Genomic DNA, 21,254 nt, shown 5'->3' with positions numbered 1-21,254 from the left:
TGTAATAGTTAAATAATGAGGAATAAAAATTTTAAAAACATATAAAAATAGCTTTAAAAATTAAAATCTTAGGAAACTGTATAAAACAAATATACAATTAAAATACATTAACTGAACATCAGGGAAACAATATACATATATAAAACTCTTTAGAAATGTAGCAGTCAACTACTGAACTGGTTAACTGTCTACAGAGAAGGGATCTCCATCACTTCTTGCTTGTCTTTTCTAATACCCATTCAATCACCTAAGGGGAGAAAAAATTACATGTACATTACATATAAAAATTCAAACAAGCATGGTGGAAAACTTAAAATAAAAAGTAATATATCGCTGGGCGCCGGTGGCTCACACCTATAATCCTAGCTACTCAGGAGGCTGAGATCTGAGGATCATAGTTCAAAGCCAGCCTGGGCAACAAAGTCCATGAGACTCTCATCTCCAATAAACCACCAGAAAACTGGAAGTGGCACTGTGGCTCACGCAGTAGAGCGCTCACCTTCAGCTGAAGAACTCAGGGACAGCGCCCAGGCCAGAGTTCAAGCCCAACAACCGACCAAAAAAAAAGTAATAATCTAAACCTTATATATAACATTTTATTTTGCAGCTAAAAGCCAATTTTTTTTTTGGTCGGTCATGGGGACTGAACTCTGGGACTGGGCACTGTCCCGCAGCTCCTCAGCTCAAGGATTAGCGCCCTACCACTTGAGCCATAGTACTACTTCCAGCTTTTTTTCTGCTTATGTGGTGCTGAGGAATCAAACCCAGGGCCTCACGAATGCAAGGCAAGTACACTGAGCCACCTTCCCAGCCTTAAAAAACACTTTTTACTGGACTTACATTGCTTCATATTGTTCTCATTGGACAAAAATCAAAATTCTGTTCCATTTTCTTAACTTTCTTTGAAAACGTGTTTTCAAAGAATCACTCAAAGAAATTAAACCAAACACCTTTTAGCAACTCTTCTGCTAACAAAAGAACCTATTCGGTAATATTAAATACTTTGTCTAGAATAGTCTACTATGTATCTTAAAGAGTTCTCAGGTCAGAGTTGGAAAGCCTATCAATAATTCTTACTGCATATATAACAGCAGCAATGTCGCTCTGAAATAAAATACTAAGTTAACTATGGTTTCTTTACCTGTACAACATTGTTGTTTGCTGTTTTCTTCATTTCTTCAAATAGACCCCTTGAGGTTTTAAGATCCTAAACATTAACAAAATATAGCATTGTGAAATGTGCACATTAATTAAATTCATTAGTTCATCATTAGTAAGTGAACTTGCAATTATCTTAAAATATTCTGTAAGTATCTTGGCTGGATGCTGGGGGCTTGTACCAGTAACCCCAACTTTCTTCATGTGAAGACTAAACCCAAATAAATTAGATTTCATATATTTTATCTTCAGTCCTTCTATTTTCATTTCTTAAAAATATCTGGCAGTTATGTGCTATGCATATAACAAAATACTCATTCAAATAAGTTGTTTATGTCAAATAGAAGCAGCATTAGCAGGTAAACTGTTAGCATAGTTGTTAGCACACAACATGCTGTACCTTCAGGTAGACCTTAGAGATCTCAAAGAGGCGCTGGCTGCATGCACTGAAGCATTCGTGGGCCTGCGTGATTCGGTGTTTCTTCAGGGTGTCAGTCACTACTTCTTTCAGGATCTTGGAGAGAAGATAACCCATAACTAAGATTTCTTGGGAAAGGTTCAAATAGTATTTTACCTTTAGAATTCAATTGTAAATGGACTGTGTATTACACCATCGCTTGGTCAGACTAAGGATATATAAACAAGGCCATTAAGATATGCAACTGGGAAGAAAAGATACCTACATTACTTTCTGACATTCATGTGGTCATAACATTAGCTTTTAGCAGGAAAGGACTAGAGAACATCTGAAGAAAGGAATTTAAATTTGAATTGAAATATTAATGTGTACTTACATAAAGCAGAAAAATGCAGGTGTGTATTCATTTTTTTTATCAAGGAAAATTTGAAACACAGAAAGGAAAGAGAACATTTTATAACATCCCTTGATGTATCATCTATCAACTGACTTTGAGGAAAATCAATTTGTGCCTACTTTTGTTTCATTTGTAACCACCTATACTCCCATCATCTTTCACTGGAGTATTTTCAAGTATTCATTTCATTTGTAAAGCTTTTAGACATACATTTTCAAACATTTAAATAAGTGAATTTGGTCGAATATAGCTCCAAAGAAGATAGGGAAAGAATTACCCGTGTATGCTTCTGTGATCTCGATTCTTTGCCTTGTTTTGATGTCCTGGATTCATGTTCACTTTTATGTCCCGAACGGGCCTTCGTGGTGACTTTTGAAGTTTCAAAGGTAGGAAGTGGAACCAGCGGAGAAGTCGTTGGTAGTGATTTTTCCACCTGTGGCTTTCTGGATGTCACTACACGATGAGGATATTGATGATTATTGCCACTTGTTTGAGAAAGAAGAGAATCTGAACTTTCAGATTTCATAAGTCTATACAGTAAGGGGGGGGGAATAAAAATTAAATCATTAATGCAGGTTAAAGCAAGTTTAATCATGAAGACTATATTTTGTTTTTTTATGTTGTTACTATTTCCATTCACACATAGACTCAAAAGAAATAGATAAAATTTCTTGCTAATTTGCCTTAAATAAGCAATTAATCAACAAAGAACATATTAATTGCCCTTTTAGTCCTTTTACATGAGAGTCATAAGTAGTGTTACCTGGCCTTGCTTCCCTCGCCCTACAAAGTCTCATGTAAATCAGCTACAGTATGCTAGGTTGCTAGGGAGTACTCTTTTTCTGTTGTTGTTGCATTTTTTTCTCCTGGTTATCTGGAAACAGATTCTGAGGGACTGTTGTGCCCAGGCTGGTTTCTAGCTGCAATCCTCTGGATCTCATCCCCCAGAGAATTGAGGAATATGGGCATGAGGCACCTATGCCTAGCTAGATATCATCTTTATATTTTATACTCACTTGTTACATTACTTAAACCATTATGCTTTTCCATGAAGAGAATTTTATCAAAGAGAAACCTGTATCACATTGTATCTATGCAACTGACGTGGCAAAAGTAGGTCACAGTGTGAGATCAAATATTAGTCAAACTATGAAACTTGAATCAGACTAAAATGTTGCTTCTATAAACTCACAATTTTTTTCTTTTTGGTCTATGGCTTTTAGTTTTGCCAACTGTAAAGTCACAGTGTGCTTTCTTTTCTCAAATATGTATGCTTTTATTCATTATAGTGCAGAAATAAGAAGTCCAGTTACAAAACAGTGTTCCAAACTTGCTTTTTGATTTTTATCATTTATAAAAAAACACCACCATGAATTTATAAAGTGCTCATAATTTAGCTATTCTATATCAGGGAACCAGTATTATATTGTTACCTCCTCAAAAATACTTGAAAGTTCTATTTTCACATATTTCATAAGACTTTTTTTCCCCCCAAAAGCTTAACATAGCTAAGAATCTGAGCTTATTTTAGATACCAGGCATTTAAATTTGACATGTGGTATAAAGACAGATAAGTTCAGGATTCATTTCCTAAGTTTGTAATTTCTGATGAAGTATTTGGAAATTTTTATTTATCTAGCAAAAAAGAAGTAGCCAGAAAAGTCTCAGAAAAATGTCCTCATTAGTAGGCTTTAAAATTATGTAAAGAACAAATGATTTTTAAATGGTGCCATAGAATTCTTCACTAAAGGGCCAGGAAACTAGAGGGGAAGAAGGTAGGAAGGAAGGAAAAGAGGGAAGGAGGGAGGGAGGGAGGGAGGGAGGGAGGGAGGGGCTCACCTGCTTCATTCTAGTGGCTTTGCTTCATTCAACACCATGAGAGCTTTAGTGCTCTATGGCTTTAAAACACTTCACAATGGATTGTGCTAAGAGACTTAAAAAGCTAGAACCTGTGATTCTTCAAAAATATCCCTCCTAGCCATTTCTTTCACATCTTAAGCAAAATTAGTAACTGCTTATAATAAAAACTAGAGTCCTGGCATAAAATGATTAATATAAAATCTCTGCAGAAAGTGACTTAAAAACATTAAAGACTACTAGTATGAAAAAAAAATCCCCTGAAGACTAAAATACTTTCTGTCAAGACAGTCTGTATATGCACTTGACATGATCACCTTTTGGGGAGACAAAGGCCATTCTGATCTTTAGATCTCCGTTTCAGCCGGGATACTTCAGATCTGAGTTCCCCTTTCCGGAGTTCACTTTGTAGAGCTTCTCCGTCAGGTACGCTTCCAGGCTCTGACAAAACTGCAGGAGACGGAAGGGGGCTCAGCATAGTGGGGATGGGGAAATTTTCTCTGGTGCACGTGGTTTGAGTTTCATAGCGAATAAGACGAGATTGAAGTTCAGAAAAACCTCCATCTCGCTCTAAAGCTTTTTGCTCATCCAAGCAATACCTAAAACGAGAGAATGAGCATTCAAATCAAAGCATCCAGGAGAACAGCGAGTGTTTTCCCTTTCAATAGAAAATAACAAGCCAGGTACTTACAAAGTTCTTATTTAGCCTCCTCATATTTGTTGTAAGATTGAAGAAATAACCTACTTCCCCTCCCCAATTCAGTATTTTTCTAGTCTGCTAAGATGACAGTGTAGAAGATTGAAAACTGTAAATAAAGTACCATCTGATTTCTCTCTGACCATTTCTGGACAATAGGTTAGCTTAATCCTTGGCTTATTCTCAAAATAATATAGATTCCGTTTGAATACTTTGTAAAACTCCAGTAACCTCTGACTTCTCAGCATGACTGATTTTAAAAAAAAATGTGAAATGCTGACTTCTGTTACAAAGGGCAAGGTTTTGAACATGAAGATTAAACAGGTATAAATATAAAGGCATTTTACACTGGCTCACCAAACAGCTCAGAATACTTGGAATTTTTTTTCACTGAAACTCACTCTTCACCTGATTACCAGACTGACAGATGTTCTTCAAGCCCTTTGGTCATCTGCTTATCTGGCTTCTAGCTAAATCTGACTTGGGGAATCAATGACTCAGAAAATGCTTCTGGACTTAAAAAAAAAATCGCACGTGGAAGTACACTATACATGGCCAAAAAGACATGTGACCTTCCAAAACTGACAGCTTTCCCCTTCACACCTTGCTACAATCACCATTTACTGGCTTCACAAACTGACACAAATGCTTTCACACATGTGATGACAGAGCCAAAAAACAGGGAAACTTTCTAAACTATAAACATTTCTGCGGTCTTTAAGATTAGGTCATTAATAAAATCAAAAGGGAGGTATAGAAGAAAAATATATCTCGTTAATCAAACTTGCATGTAGTAGAACAATGGAGCACTCAGATAAATGTGACTTAAGGTAACTTAAGTATAAATAAAAGATAAATTTTGAACTCAATGCACAAAAGGTATATTGTTAAAATATACATAGTTCAAATAAAAGATTCATATGAATTCAAGGCTGCTTGGGAAGTAACCTTATTACCTTTTTGAGGTTAAAGAAAAAAACTAATTCCTTCAAAGAGTACTTTTACCAAATATTAAAATGCAGTACTTGTCTCTGAGTTGCATTTCTGTTGCTCAATTTAAAATTCTTACCTTAACCACTTGGATTCGAATTAGCATTTCATATAGTATTTCCTTCAAGAATGATTTACCATCAAATGTTATACTTGTGACACTTACTTTGAACTTTGTAAATTCTTAATTTTACTGGTGTTTCATATAAGCAGATGTTTACGATGGTTTTTATCAATACATTGTTCCATGTCATTGTACAAGGAACAGTGTACTGAACATTCCTAGACTTCTTCTAGTTTTGGGCTATGTTTTGAAGAAAATCGCTATCAACATTCTTGAACAACTCTTTATGGGATATGCTTTCATTTTTGTTGGGAAAATACCTAATATTGGAATTAGTAGGCTATAGGATGTGAGTCTGGTTAACTGCATAAGAGTAATTATCCCTTTCTGAAGTATAGTTAACTATGCTTCCTTTTCTGAAGAAAATACCATCTCATACTCCCACCAACAATGAATAAAGGTTTTGACTATTCTACATATCCCCCAATCTTATCCATCCAATTTTAACCATTCTGTGGCTGCAAAGAATTTCATCTTATGGATGTACTATAATTTCTTTACATCCCTAAAGATAACCACTGTTTCTCATTTCAAATAATACCCTTAATTATTTTGTTACAACTGAGTTAACCAATCCGATGTTACAAATATTAGCATGTTTTTTAGTAAACTCCTCATCCTTCCTCTGGCAGGTTATGCTGATTCATATTGGTGTTTTGTCCTTGGTCCCTTTCATCTAGTACCACTCCGTATCATGCTTAAAACAACTGACAAATTTGTAAGTGAAAAGTAATCTCACGGTTGGTTCAATCTATATTTTCTATTGATTTGTGGGGAGAAAAAAAACAAACAGCTTTTCATGTACCTTGGATATTTGTATTTCTTCTTTGATAAACAAGTTATTTCATGATTTTGCCAACTCTTCCAAAGGATAGTTACATTCTCTGCTTACTGAGTCTAAAGAAAATTTAGCCTCTCCTTTATGTTAACAACATTTTCCCCAGATGCACCCTGACTTTTAATCCTTAATATCGTGTTTTTGTTAATTACTGATATAACTGTGTGTGTGTGTGTGTGTGTGTGTGTGTGCTGGTATACAGGACTTGACCTCAAGACCTTAAAATCTCTACGCCTGCTTGCTCATGACTGCTGCTCTACCATTTGGATATAACCTCCAGTCTAGCATTTTGTTGGCTAATTGGAGATGGAGTCTCTCCAACTTCTCTGCCTGAGCTAGCTTCTAATCCCAATCCTCCAGTTCTCAGCCTCCTGAATAGCAAGAATTATAGGCACAGGCCTGTAATCCTTCTGGCATAACTATTTTTCTGATACAACTATTAAAACAATCCATCAGTTATTCTTTATTTTAGATTCTTCTTTTGTTTAGAATGAGTAAAAGGGTAATTGGTTATTAAGTTTCTTATTCGTTCTTTAGTTTGTATTATTTCTACTTTCATTGTTCTAATCCCTTGCTTGAAATACTTTAATTCAGTTTGTAAAAAGAAAGTTAAATTCCTATAATGGCCTAAAAATGAGCAATACAGTTTCAGGCATTAAAAACAAAGGTTTCTTTTTTTTCTTTTTAACCACTTCACATATAAACATCAATCTCTCTGCCCTGTCAACAATGACACTCATGGTTTCTTCTCATTACAGTATAATTTGCTCATTACAAAAACACAAGTTATTCAAAAGAAATAATACTATTTCTTCTTCCAAAAGTCTATAGTTCAAAAAATATATAGTTCATTCAGTAAGCCTTTTATTGTTTTATGGAGAATTAATAAAAGTAATACTTTAGGAATGTGAAACACTTTGCAAAATGAACCACCAGGATTTTGAGAATTCATTTTAAAAGATATTATCAGTATTTCCCAGCTCTTGTTCTTATGAAAATGGTACATGGGCATGGGAACTCAGATTTGCTAGTACCTCCAAGCAAGAGAATTCTTAAAAATCAATCAAAATTCTATAAAAGTACACATAATTAACATGTTAAAAATGGCTACCCATTTCATCTAATAGCTGCTATGCAATTACAGTGTGTACTTAGTGACCAAGCAACATTAATGTGACCAACAATGTAAATATACACAGGAATAATGTCTGAACCAGAGTAACTTTGATTAAAATATCTAGTAACTAATCAGAGGATGTCCAAATGCGGTAAGGCTAATGATCATAACTTTTTCATCAACAGTAATTTGTCTGTACTGCTTTTGGTGACGTACTCTTTCTTGGCCCTGCTCACTTTATAGCATATTATGACAACTTCACACTCCATCAGCAAACCACAAAGAACAAAGTGTAAATAGGAACTTACTCAATTCCATGATAATGACAGACTGTGGCTTTTTCAAAAGGTAAGGCCCGAAGTTTCTGAGGACTAAGTTCTGGTGTCAAAACAAAGGTCTTTTCTCTGAAATTAAGGGGGGGATGGGGAAGGGGAAAGATTTACATTTGTATTGAAGATTTATTTAGAGATAGAGAACGTTGTCAAGTGTCCAAATCTGACTTTCTCCCCTACTTGTGAATTTTTCAGGTATAAAAATTAAGGTACACGAGGTAGCTTAAAAGAAGGAAATGAATACAGTGGGGGCTGGGGCTTGCCCCCTTACGTTCTAGGCCTCCAGTTTTGGAAATCTCTGCAAATAATTCTGAGAAACAGATAAATTCAGAATGAGAAATGATCTGTAATGGAAGTCCAGTAGGTATTATTATTTATTATTTCTATGTTTTTATTTTTTTTTAATTTTTATTTTTGGTCAGTTGTGGGGTCTAAACTCTGGGCCTGGGCGCTGTTCCTCAGCTCTTCAACTTAAGACTAGTGCTCTACCACTTGAGCCATAGTGCTACTTCCGGCTTTTTGTCTGCTTTTGTGGTGCTGAGGAATTGAACCCAGGGCCTCATGCATACAAGGCAAGCACTTTACCACTAAGCCACCTTCCCAGCCTGTTTTAATATTTGTAATACTTTATTGTAAATGAAAATTAAGAAGCTACAAAAGTATGATTACGAAGCAGAAGGCACCCATTGTAGGTTAAACTGACTCACAACCACAAAGGTCATCAATAGTGAGACTAATGAGAGCATGTCATTATTTCTAAATGTTCTTGTTTTTCTTGGTGAAGCAAATTGAAGTTATTCATTTAGTTACATGCCTCTTCCCCTCTCCTCTCCTCTTCTATTCTCTCCTCTCCTCTCCCAGTCATGGGGCTTGAACTCAAGGCTTGGGTGCTGTCCCTGATTTTTTGCTCAACGTTAATGTTCTACCACTTTGAGCCACAGTGCCACTTCTGGTTTTCTGGTGGTTAATTGGAGCTAAGAGTTTCAGAGTTCCTGCCTAGGCTGGCTTCGAACCATAATCTTCAGATCTCCGCCTCCTGAGTTACTAACTAGGATTACAGGTCCGAGCCACTGGCACCCAGCTAGTTAAATGCTTTTTTTTTTTCTTTTTCCCAGAATAAAGTTAACCTGAATCTTTGGTAACAGAAATATTTCTTTCCTACCATACCCCATATAGGCCCCAGATCTTTCACTGCCTAAGACATGGAGTCAGCTTGCCACCTGTCTTAAGAATCATCAGAGTGTATGGTGACTAACTTCTGACTTCCTTTCTTAAGAACTAGACTTTCAATCAGCAGTTACATGAGAACTGTTAGAACTAATCCTATGTTGAGATTATGTAAAATATTCACAGTCAGCCCCTCCCCACACAATGTGCAGATGTATTTCAACATCTGGGGACAAGGGAAGCCACTGCAATCAGGTTCAGCTCTTTCTGGGTTATTCCTTCCACCTCTGAGTTGAAACTCATGATTTCTAACACAGGGGACCATGGTCTTGAAACTCAGAACTTGTTAGATGGGAATATATACCAGTGGCTGGTCTGGACATAGCTAACAGAAATACCAGTAGTGTGAATTCAACAGAGTTGGAAACAATACGTAAAAGATGGAGGCATGGTTCAAATATGACAGTACCATCTAAGAGTAAAAACAATCAAGAAAGAACATGAGTCCCAGTTCAACACTTAGCACACAAAAAACAAACCTCTCAGACTAGAGACCTGACTCACAAGCTGCATAAACTAACCTAGTGAGAGTCAAAGGACCTGAGTTAAAAGCTCTGGTACCAGAACAAAAAATCCCAAATCCCAAAAACCTTAAGAGTACCAGAGCATCAAGAATAAATTTGTTATTCTATTCCTCCCCTGGCCCCATGGTATTAGTAATTAAAACTGCCTTTCTGTCCTTGAAAATTATGTGCAGTACAATGACAAACATTTAAAATAAAATTAAAATTAACTAATTGGTGAAAACACAGACTTTAAGTATCTTAATGCATCTATTTAAAGTGCTCCACACAAAAGATCACTAGTAACTGTCAACGAGCCCTCTATTTCGAAGATTATTAAAATAAATACTTCTATAAAAGAGAACTCTCTTAAGTATACAGCACCTATTTGTTTATTTTCATTTTTACTTTCTGATAGAACAAGGGTTTGATCTCAGGGTGGCTTGCTAAGCTGGCATTTCACCACTTGACCATGCTTCCCGCCCAGCTTTTTGTTGGTTACTTTGGAAATGGTGTCTTCTTGGACTCTTCTGCTAGGACTGGCTTTGAACCTCATTCTTATGGCTCCCACTTCCCTGAGTAGCCTGGATTATAGGCAAGAACAACTGGTGCCAACCTAGCATTTCACTGTTTTTCTTATCAAGTTATCTCTCATTTCTGATTTAATCCTCATCACATTTCATATTTATTTTTATCTTTAATCAGTTTTGCAGTGCAGTGAATTCATTCACAGCTGTTCTTTCTAAAAGAAACATCTTAATAAATGTTTTTAGCAATATTATTTCCCTGGTATGTTCAGGAGTCAGAAAGTGCTTATACTTTATATAACTTAACACAGTATCAGATGGATCCTTGCACAAGTAGACATTTAATGAGAACAGAAATTTCCCCCTTCAACTTTCAAGTTCACACAAGACACATTTGATAAGATTGCACTTCTTCCCAATATCAAACTGTCCCTATATCTTTCTTGCACTGAATTTGAAAATATATTCCAGCCAAAGAGCACAACCTAGATAAATAAAGAATTCAGGCTAGGCACAACCACCTATCACTGCCAGGTGAGGTCAATGATAAGAAAAAGACTACAACTAAGGAGAGGAATATCTGTATGCTTTTTTGCTTCTTAATTCCTACCAAAAAGAGTTACCAAAGAAAATGAAAAATTAGTCCAAAATTATATAGATTTTATGTCATTAACATCATCAAGTCTTTAAACCCGAGGGTTATTGACATCCTCATGCTTTCAAAGTTGTACCGTTATCTCCCTCTTTAGGGAACATACACCAAAAACAATGGTGCAATTTTTGAGACACATTTTGGGACAATTTTTTTTTTTTTTTTTTTGGGTCCGGTTGTGGGGCCTGAACTCTGGGCCTGGGTGCTGTCCCTCAGCTCAAGGCTAGCGCTCTACCACTTGAGCCACTGCGCCACTTCCGGCTTTTTTCTTTTTGCTTATGTGGTGCTGGGGAATCGAACCCAGGGCCTCATGCATTGCAAGGCAAGTGCTCTACTACTGAGCCACCTTCCCAGCCACATTTTGGGACAATTTTTGAGATACAATTTTTAAAAGAAGAAGCCTTTAGAAAATTCACCTCTAAAAATCAACATTTATCACACTACGTAAGCTTTATAAAAGTGATCAAAATGATGTATAATTCTTATGGTCTTTTTGATGTTTTACTAAGTAATGGAGTAACAATTAAAAAGAAAATGGTATAATGAGTAAATTATTCAATCTCTACAAGTAATTTATGTCTCAATTTTACCCATTAAGTCAACTTCAGCAACACCCGGCATTTGTAAACTAACAACTTAGTGGAAATTATCTTAAAAGTCAATTTAAGTGTGAATTATTCATGTAGGTTTTAAGCTCTGACTTGGTACAGTTTCAGAAGAATTTTACACATTCCCACTCCTTTCATGTGCAATGCTCTTAGCAGGCATAAAGCCTAACAGCATGCCAAGTGGTGGAAAATTCAAAACTGTAGAATACCACAGAAAATAAATAAAATTTAAATAGATATTTCAAGTCTATTTTTGTCTTAAAAAGAACTGTCCTCATTACTTCAGAGGCTGAGACCTGCAAATCATGATTCTCAGCCAGCCAAGGCAGGAAAGTCCATGAGACACTTATCACCAATGGACAACCAGAAAGCCAGAAGTGGAAGCTGCCTCAAGTGGTAGAGTGCCAACCTTGAGTGGAAAAAAAAGCTAAGGGACAATTCCTGAGTCCTAAGTTCAAGCTCTATTCGCAGTGCACGTGTGTGTGTGCGTGCATGTGCACGCACGCGTGCGCACACACACACGTACTCTTATTCCTATGTTAAGAAGCTCCTGACTTGTGTGGGGACTATGCTGAGCTGCACCCATCATCCCTGGCTCCCTTCTACTCAAGAGCACAGAGCTGCAGGATGTTTGCACAAGATAAAAATGAAGACTATGCCAAGCAATAAATACTGGAAGCAAACCTGTGATCTTTGCCTGAGTAGCCTAGGGCATCACCTAACTAGGGAAATGAGATAAAATTTTCTTTTAAAACGATTTTTCAAAGTTAATTCGAAATCATTAACTTTCAAAGTTACCCCTTTTGAATCTGTAAAGGTTGAAGATCTCCCACTGGTAACCCATCCGAGGTGAAATATTTCAGCAATTCTTTAGCATCCAATAATGTGACTGAATCCCGGGGGCTCTCTTTATGGCCCAGCAACTGCTCAGATGAACGAGGCAATGAACCAGTTCTGGGGGAGAAAAAGTACATTATCACCTTAGTGAATTTGGTAATGTGAAAAAATCAGGAGAAGATGATATGAGCAAAATCCAGAATACACAAAGGAAATGGAAGGATTACGTATTTAGGAAAGTCAACAAAGTAAAATCTGAGCAAATCACTTACTTTCAACTTTTATGGGAAAAAAACCCCAAAACACCTTGCAGGTCACATAGAAACTTGAAGTTAACATGCCAACAATTAAAAAAAAAAAAACCTATCTAAATAATGACTGCATTATTTATAAAAGGCATCATATTAGTAATTCAATAATATGAAGTCACCAATACTATAAAATTTAAATCTAAAACTCTTATATTCTCTGAAAGCCCATAATGTTTAATTTCTGAGGCCAGGAAGTGAATATTCCAATTTTCTGAGACTTTGAAAGATTACTTAAAGCACAACCATGAAATGAGACAGTAATCAGAATTCTCTCCAAGGTTTCCTATAAGCATGATTATGACATTATCAATCAATATATTACAGCTGAAATAAATGCAAGACTTCCTGCTATTCAAGCTATTTTACATGCATTATATATAAATATATGTAGATATATACAAATACTATAAGTATATATTACATAAATACATATATATATTACTCACAATTTCCTTGAAAAAGATAAATGAGGTCTTTCTTGAATGTGAAGCCTCACTTGATGATGAGTACTTTGCAAAGTGAAAATCAACATTCCAGGCCTAAACCCTATTCTTATTCCTATTTCTCAGGTAAGCATTCCAGCACGCAATAGGTGACATTATAATGAGCTGACACAAATATTTATATAATGAGCTGACACAAATATTTAAAATGAGTCACAACTAGACTAATCCCAAATTCTGTATGACTTTTCTATTAAAAAAGAACTCACAGAACATTATAAAAACTATAACAAGCCAAGCTCCGTGGCTTACAATTATAATCCTAGCTACTTAGGAGGCTGAGATCTGAAGATATGGTTCAAGGCCAGTCTAAGCAGACAATTCAGAGACTCTTATCTCCAATTAATCAGCAAAAAGCAAAAAGTGGGGGAGCGGGGGTCTCAAGTGGTAGAGTGTCAGCTTTGAGTGAAAAAGCCAAGTAAGGCAAAGAGGCCTTGAGTTTAAGCCCCAGTATCAATATTAAAAAAACAAAACAAAATATACCTTCATTTCAGAAAATGACACAAGGTTAACCAGTACTCTATAACTGCTGTCATAGAGCAAAAATAGAATTTTTTCAGTGCCTGCACAAATATTTAGTTTTATATATTAATTTATTAGCCCGCCGAGCACCAGTGGCTCATGCCAGTAATCCTAGCTACTCAGAAGGCTGAGATCTGAGGATCTCGGTTCAAAGCCAGCCCGGGCAGGAAAGACCATGAGACTCCTATCTCCAATAAGCCACTAGGAAACTGGAAGTGGTGCTGTAGCTCAAGTGGTAGAGTGCTCTCCTTGAGCTGAAGAGCTGAGGGACAGCATCTAGGCTTAGAGTTCAAGCCCCACAACCGACAAAAAAAAAAAAGTAGCAGACAGAGGAAAGGGAACATTTCCTTCTAAGTAACTCTATTGGTTATCCATGGACTTAAAGTACAAATTTGCTTTATAATAAAACTATCAACTATATGACATTAAATATAAGAAAGAGTTCATCTAAAACTACAGAGCTATAGCATACATTACTAAAAATTCAAACATTACCTCATTTTTTGTTTAGCTTTTCCAAAAGTTTCCCAATTCTGAAGAGCATGCCTTTCTGGCCATTCTACAGGATCGGTTTCTATTAAACTTGAAGAAAAAGCTTCTACTGAACTGGAAGCTGAAGAGAAAAGAAATACATGTAAGTACTGGAAAGTACTAACATACTAAATTTTGCTATATAAGATGTGTTTGTGCATGCGTGCGCACACACACACGCACACATGAAGTGCTCACATCTGTAGACCCAGCATAAGGATGGGAGGGGGACTAAACACCTGGCCAGTTCCAATGTCATGCTAGCCTGAATTACACAGACCCTTTCTCAAAACACCAAGCCAAAAAGTATAGATACACTGCATATACAAATGTGTTTTAAAAGGCATGTTGGTTTAGTTATATAGTACTTCACTTAGGCATCCATTAAAGACCTTTCTAATTAACAGAACTGTGGAAAATACCAAGAGAACTTTGTTGGAAATAAACTATCTCCTGCTGGTGTCTTACACTTGTAATCCTAGCTTCTCAGGAGGCTGAAATCTGAGGATCATGATTCAAAGTCAGCTTGGAGAGTAATGTCCATGAGACTCTTATCTCCAATTAACCACCAAAGAGCAAGAAGTAAAAGAGCACTAGCCTTGAGCAAAAAAGCTCAGTGTGCTGGCACCAAGTTCAAGCCCCAAGACCAGCACAAAAATAAAAACGAGGGGGTGGGGGAGAGGGAAGGGAGGGAGGAAGGGAGGGAGGGAAGAAGGAAGCAAGGAAAGAAGGAAGGAAAAAAGGAAAGAAGGAAGGAAAAGAGAAAAAATTACTCAAAATAAAATAAAAAGTAGTAAGGTAAAATTCAAAAAACTAAATTTGCAGTATTAGAATTCTTGTAGAACAAAAGCATAACTTCACCATTTTTAGTGAAATTAGTTCTAAATGAAAACATATTGGATGTATATGTCAGTTTCATACTAGAAAGGGGAATTAGCACAAGAAGACTAAAAAATTACTGCTCTTCTAAAAGGAGATTCCCTCATTCTCAGAAGGATGATAAAATAATAAATAACAAATGAAACTTCCATGTAAAGGGTACTCTGGAATAACATTCACTTATCTGTTAATAAGAGGCCTTAACATAGACCATCTTCAAAGCAATTATATAACTATTAATAAAATGTTAGGGTGTGTTTACTTTTTTAGCTAATCTATATGAGATTACATTGAACACTCAACAAAGTGACCGCTTCCACTTTCATTAGAAATTTCTAGCAAATCCAGATCGCATTGACACTGGCAAATTGCTACCAGAACAAGTTTTTTTTCAACTCAAAAGCTAACTAGCTTTAAAAACTGCTTTGAAGCCAAGCACCAGTGGATTACATTTGTAACTCTAGCTACTTGGGAGGCTGAGATCCAGGCTGGTTCGAAGGCGGCCTTGGCAGAAAAGTCAGCAAGACATCGTCTGCAAAATAACCAGCAAAAGGCCAGGCTAGAGGCATGGTTCAAGTGATAGAGTACTAGATAAACCAAACAATCTGAGTAAACATGAGGCTCTGAGTTTAAACTGCTCCAATAAGCCCCATCCCCCACATACCCAAAAAACACTGAACTGGTATAATAAGTGACTATAAATTCATGGATGAGAGCTGTTTATCCATCACCATTAGCAAAAACACCTATTTTATGTTTTAGAGAAGTCACAGGTTAATGATTTAATAAAGAATTTTTACACATTTCTTTTTGTAAAAAAGGCAAATTACAGCTGAGTATCATTTTCTCTTTACTTCCTAAACCATTTAGCCATGAACATTTTGAAATATTTTCATTATCTATATAGGATTACCCTTACAAAACATCATCCAAACACACCCTGCTTTCCAGTTCTTCACAGGAATGATAAAACACTATCTATAGGGTATTGAGCTTTATTATGAAATAGAGACATGGCTTTGTACTAAAGCATAAAGAAAAAAAGTTTAACAGCACTCTGCCATAGCTGCATGCTGTAAGCTCACAGGAGAATGCTAGCATCTTCAAAAAGTAAACACTGAGCTGTCTGTACACACTATAATTAACTATTAACTGACTGTATACCTACATAAATATAAATGACACAGACTAATATTTAAGACTGAGTGAGCAAATATTCCTAAGTGTACTGTGATTTGGCAAACAGCACAATATAATTCTTACAGCAAAATAAAATCCACTGTTTTATGTGCAGGATACTGCCATGCTGAAAGGTATGGGAAGGTTCTTCGAGAAAACAAAGCTGTTTTGTTTTTTTTTTTGGTTTGTTTCTTTCTAAAGTCTATTATTCTACAGGAAAAACAAACAAAATCAATATAGTAGGAAAAACAGGGAAGCACACCCTTCAAAATTATAAATGACAGCAAACAAAAATGAACTCTATCATTGATGACATGTGCTAAATTACTACCAGCTAGTAGAAACTTATGTATCTAATGAACCACAAAGAAAAGGCTATATTATAGTTGTTACAATCTAATACAGCAAAAAAATCATACATTTATAGAGGAATATTAATATTACATGATATTTATGGCTTTTCGTGAGTTTCCACTTCTTTCTTTTCTTGAAACAAAATCTCCCTATTTACTCCAGGCTGGCCTCAGACTCAAGCTCCTGCGTCAGCTTCTAGGCACTTCCTGAGCCTTGCTTTACCAATTATCTTCTGGACAGCCAAGGACCACAGTTTTCATTTCCTGGTGCCTGTCACAGTGTCGAACCCAGGAAAGGCACTCAACAAAACTCACTAGTTTGATTCTGTGATCAGCTTTTCATTAACCTATGCAGTAAAATAATTCTCACAAAATAAAAATATTCACTTAAAATTCTGTCAAGTAATTTTTGAATGTGTTTTTGTCAGATATTAAAAAAGCTTCACTCCATTCAAATGCATCACAATGAAAGAATCCAGAAAAATGAAAATAATCAATTAAATAGAAAGATGAAAGCTTGTGCTGGTGGCTCATGTCCATAATCCTAGCTACTACTGAAGCTGATATTTAAAGATCATGGCTCCAAGATAGCCTGGGAAGATGAATTTGTGAGATTCTTATCTCCAATTAATCCAACAAAAAGCCAAGGGTGGAAGTGTAATTCAATTATTAGAGCATTAGTCTTGAGTAAAACAGCCAAGCAAGAGTGGAAGGCCCTGAATTCAAGTCCCAGTACTGGCAAGATTAGATGGATGGAATAGATTAGACAGACAGAGGTTAGATAGAAAGAGAAAGAGAGAGAGAGAGAGAGAGAGAGAGAGAGAGAGAGAGAGAGAGAGAGAGAGAGAAAGAGAGAGAGAGAGAGAGAGAGAGAGAGAGAGAGAGAGAGAGAGAGAATAGGATAGAGATTCTGTGTTCCCTCAGTGAGGTATGTAACCTCTCTGGCCATTAAAGGTGTAAATGTGAAGCCAGCCATTTGCCTCTACTCAACTTACTGTGTAGATTTTATTCTTCACTTTCTGAAAATATAGCTTAACAGAAACACATTCATTCTAGCAGCTTAGTACAATTAGTAAAAAGAATTCCTTTGTCATACTTCTCCCTCTGCTCAAAAACAATTATAACAAGCATGTTTAATGAATGACATTATCATACAGTTGTGAAGTTTGGAATGAGGAAGGGGTGACATAGATCAAGACCCACTGTACTCATAAATTGATATGCTGAATTGAAATCCCTTTGTGTAACTACTTAAAGATAATAATAAAAATTGTATTGTAAAAAAACAGTAAAGTTTAAATGATGAGAAATACCACTTGATATTGTGTGCGCACGCACGCGCGCACACATGCACACACACACACAGAGATATACTATCATTTACATTTACAAAATTCACTTTGTATATGTGTCTGTGCTAGTACTTGGACTTGAACTCAAGGCCTGAGTGCTGTCCTTGAATTATTTTGTTCACTTCCAACTTTTTGATGGTTAATTGGAGATAAGAGTCTCACAGACTTTCCTGCCCAAGCTGTCTTTGAACTGTAATCCTCACATCTCAGCCTCCTGAGTAGTTAGGATTGCAGGAAGGAGCCATTGGAACCCGGTATAAAACATTTTGATTTGAACAATATATCTTGTGAATTTTAGTAATAAATGTTAGTACCATAGATGCCACATCCAGAGTAAAAAAATTTCGCCAGGCGCCAGTGGCTCACACCTGTAATCCTAGCTATTCAGGAGGCTGAGATCTGAGGATCGAGGTTCAAAGCCAGCCTGGGCAGAAAAATCCATTAAACTCTCATCTCCAATAAACCACCAGAAAACCAGAAGTGGCGCTGCAGCTCAAGTGGTAGAGCGCTAGCCTTGAGCTGAAAAGCTGACGGACAGCACTCAGGCCCAGAGTTCAAGCCCCACGACCAACAAAAAAAATTTTTTTTTAAAATTTCAAGTGCCAAATTAGGAAACTCACTCTTCAACACGTGGGAAGCTTTAACTTCATTTGTCTGTCTTCGACTTGTTTGAGGACCCAGAGCAGTGAGGCGATGGAAGACACGCTCCCTCGTGAGCATCAGCAGTCTTTTGAGCTCATCAGCAGAAAGGGCTTCAGGCTTCTTTGCCAACTTTCTTCTTTCTGCAGGACAAATCAACACAGCTGACCATACAACTATCTCGGCCTCCACAGAGCTCATTTAGTACTTTTTAAAAATAGAAAGTATTTCTAAAAATCAACTAAGTGAAGATGACCAGTAAACCAACATTTCTATCTTATCTTGTAGTCCGTGGTAGGACTTCCCTTCGTGTGACTCAAGGAGAAACAAGACCCATTCGCAAAAACACAAGCCAATACACAATAAAGGCACTGAAATTCTTCAGAAATATACTGCAGAGTACTAGAAAGGAGCTTATGATAGTATTTATGTGAAACTAAAACCTATTAGACTTGTACTTAATGACAGGCACTTGTACATGTTGTTTTCCAAGCCTAAAATCACAGTAAAGAAATAAAATAAGATAGTAACAAAGAAGATAAACAAGGACACATTGGAACAAACTGTGGAAGGCAGAAATGACAGTGGATGGGTAATTAGAGTTGGCTGAGCACAATGGGAACAACTCAGGGGCCCACAGAGAAGCATGATGGGGAGGATGAGGGGACACACAGTATAGTGACTTGCTATGTGCTGGCCAGAAACAGGACTGTAATATTGGATGCAGTCAGTCCATATCCACTTCCACCACCATCCCACCCTCCAGCCCTTAGAGCCAAGCAACTCTTAGTTCTTCTGTTTGTTTTTTAACAGTCTCAGACTATAGAATATCAGGTATCCTGGAAGGTATTGTTAAAGATAGGATTGTATGTAAAGGAGTAAAGAAAAAAGTCTATGTGGTACTGAAAGGTCAGATACCATACTCTGTCACTAGAAAAACAGCAGCTACAAATGATGTATTAGAAAGATCAGAGGATTTTCCTTTTGTAAATCTGAACGTGTTGAGTGCCACTGGCTCATGCCACTAATCTTAACCATTTAGGAAGTTGAGATCTAGAGGATCAAAGTTTGAGGTCAGCCTGAGCAGAAAAGTCTTCAGGACTCCATCTTCAACTAAACAGCAAAAGGCTAGGCTGGAAGCATAGTTCAAATGATAACCAGCCGTGAGTCAAAACAAGATAGCTTAAGGCCTGGATGTCAAGCCTTGGTACCAACATAAAAAAAAGATAAAGAGAAAGGAAGGGATGAGGGAAGGAAGGAAGGAGAGAAGAGAGGAAGGAAATTTGAACACCCACAGAACAAAGAGCTCCAGTTGCTAATTTTAGGGTAGGGGTAGCATAAATGGCCAGAACCAAAATGTTTTCACTCTACTATTCTCCAGTGAATTTTCCCAGATACATTAATGGCAAACGATAAAACTTGCCATTTAAGACAGAATGAACAGAAAAGAACAGCAGACAAATAAGAAAAGGTGCCAAAGGGAGAAAGAAGAGCTCTTCTTTCCATGTCTCAGGCCCAAGGACTTCAACTTAATAACACTTCAGCTCTCCACCATTCTCCCGCCCATCCCTCACTGAGCTCGGCAACAACCAGACATGCTTCCATCAACTTCCATCTCTTTCACCAGGGGTGGCCAGTCTGCAGGTCACAGGCTTTCTGAATGCATGGGGAAGGCAAGAGACCTCCTTTCCAAGGTTTGTCCTGTTATTCAGTGTCTACGTACAATTCTGGGCATACATACAAAAATGGTCCAGGATTAAAAGAGATTTAGTGCACCCAAAAGCAAAGTCAGAACTCAGCAGAAATAAAAATACTGTAGAGAACAAAAGAAAGTTCTCTATAATTAATAATCTCCAAGAAATAAGAGAACAAGTATAAGACCCTTTGATAAATGAATCTAACAGTCCATGAAAAAAAAAGACTACTACAATGAAGCAAATGAGAGCTAAAATTTTAAATATTCCACAAAAGGACTGCAAAATGAAATGAATGGTGTCATTCATAAACTAGAACAAAAAGATAGCATGGATATAGAAAAAAAATTAAGCATTCTGTATAGGAAACTATATAATGAGTCAGGTGTAGGTGGCTCACACCTGCAGTCCTAGCTACTCAGGAGCCTGAAATCCTGAGGACTGCAGCACAAAGCCTGCCCAGCTCAATGCGTAGAGCACCGGCCAAACTGGCCAAACAAGTGAAAGGCCCTGAGTTCAAATTCTGGTACGAGCCCCCAAAATAAAATACATATATTTCAAAAATATAAATATATACATATGTATGTAAATATATTAGTTTTATATATAACTAATAAGATTTCTAGAAAAAGAGAAAAAACTAGGCAGAAGTAAATTATTAGAGGCAAGTAAAGAAAAATTTTCAGACTTTTTAGTGTGAGTTGAAATGGCTTATCAAGCTGTTCAATAAATGGGATGGAAATGAAGAGTGGAGATATACACACTACATTTCAGAGTAAAGCTTACAGAAATAAAGCTTTTAGGGGGAGAGAGACAAACTAGAACAAGGAATAAGATCACCATAAAGAACAGGAATAATATTAGATTTCTTCCCAAAGATCAAACAAATCAAAAGGCAATGGACTCTAACTTCAAAATCCTGAGAGTAAATGATTTTCTACCTCAAATTCCATACGAATGATACAAATGACACTAAGATGTTTTCTCACTCCAGTCAGAATGGGTATTA

General features: G+C 36.7%; 1 protein-coding gene across 1 annotated transcript in view; it reads right to left on the bottom strand.

Moving 5' to 3' along the window:
• The window catches only part of Mtbp (MDM2 binding protein), a 60,239-nt gene continuing 38,985 nt past the window's right edge, over window positions 1-21,254 (bottom strand). The window contains exons 14-22 of the mRNA XM_069991836.1: window positions 18,533-18,694; window positions 14,114-14,231; window positions 12,244-12,399; window positions 7,905-8,000; window positions 4,148-4,429; window positions 2,251-2,503; window positions 1,559-1,672; window positions 1,142-1,207; window positions 1-247 (exon numbers count right to left, since the gene is read on the bottom strand). Of these exons, the coding sequence (XP_069847937.1) occupies window positions 209-247; window positions 1,142-1,207; window positions 1,559-1,672; window positions 2,251-2,503; window positions 4,148-4,429; window positions 7,905-8,000; window positions 12,244-12,399; window positions 14,114-14,231; window positions 18,533-18,694 (1,286 nt within the window). The 3' untranslated portion in view covers window positions 1-208. The remainder of the gene's footprint in view (window positions 248-1,141; window positions 1,208-1,558; window positions 1,673-2,250; window positions 2,504-4,147; window positions 4,430-7,904; window positions 8,001-12,243; window positions 12,400-14,113; window positions 14,232-18,532; window positions 18,695-21,254) is intronic.

Source organism: Dipodomys merriami, unplaced genomic scaffold (assembly GCF_024711535.1).
Source record: "Dipodomys merriami isolate MVZ:Mamm:240054 unplaced genomic scaffold, mDipMer1.0.p SCAF_4, whole genome shotgun sequence".
In the NCBI taxonomy this organism is placed as follows: Eukaryota; Metazoa; Chordata; class Mammalia; order Rodentia; family Heteromyidae; genus Dipodomys; species Dipodomys merriami.
This window is presented reverse-complemented; position numbering and strand designations above follow the sequence as displayed.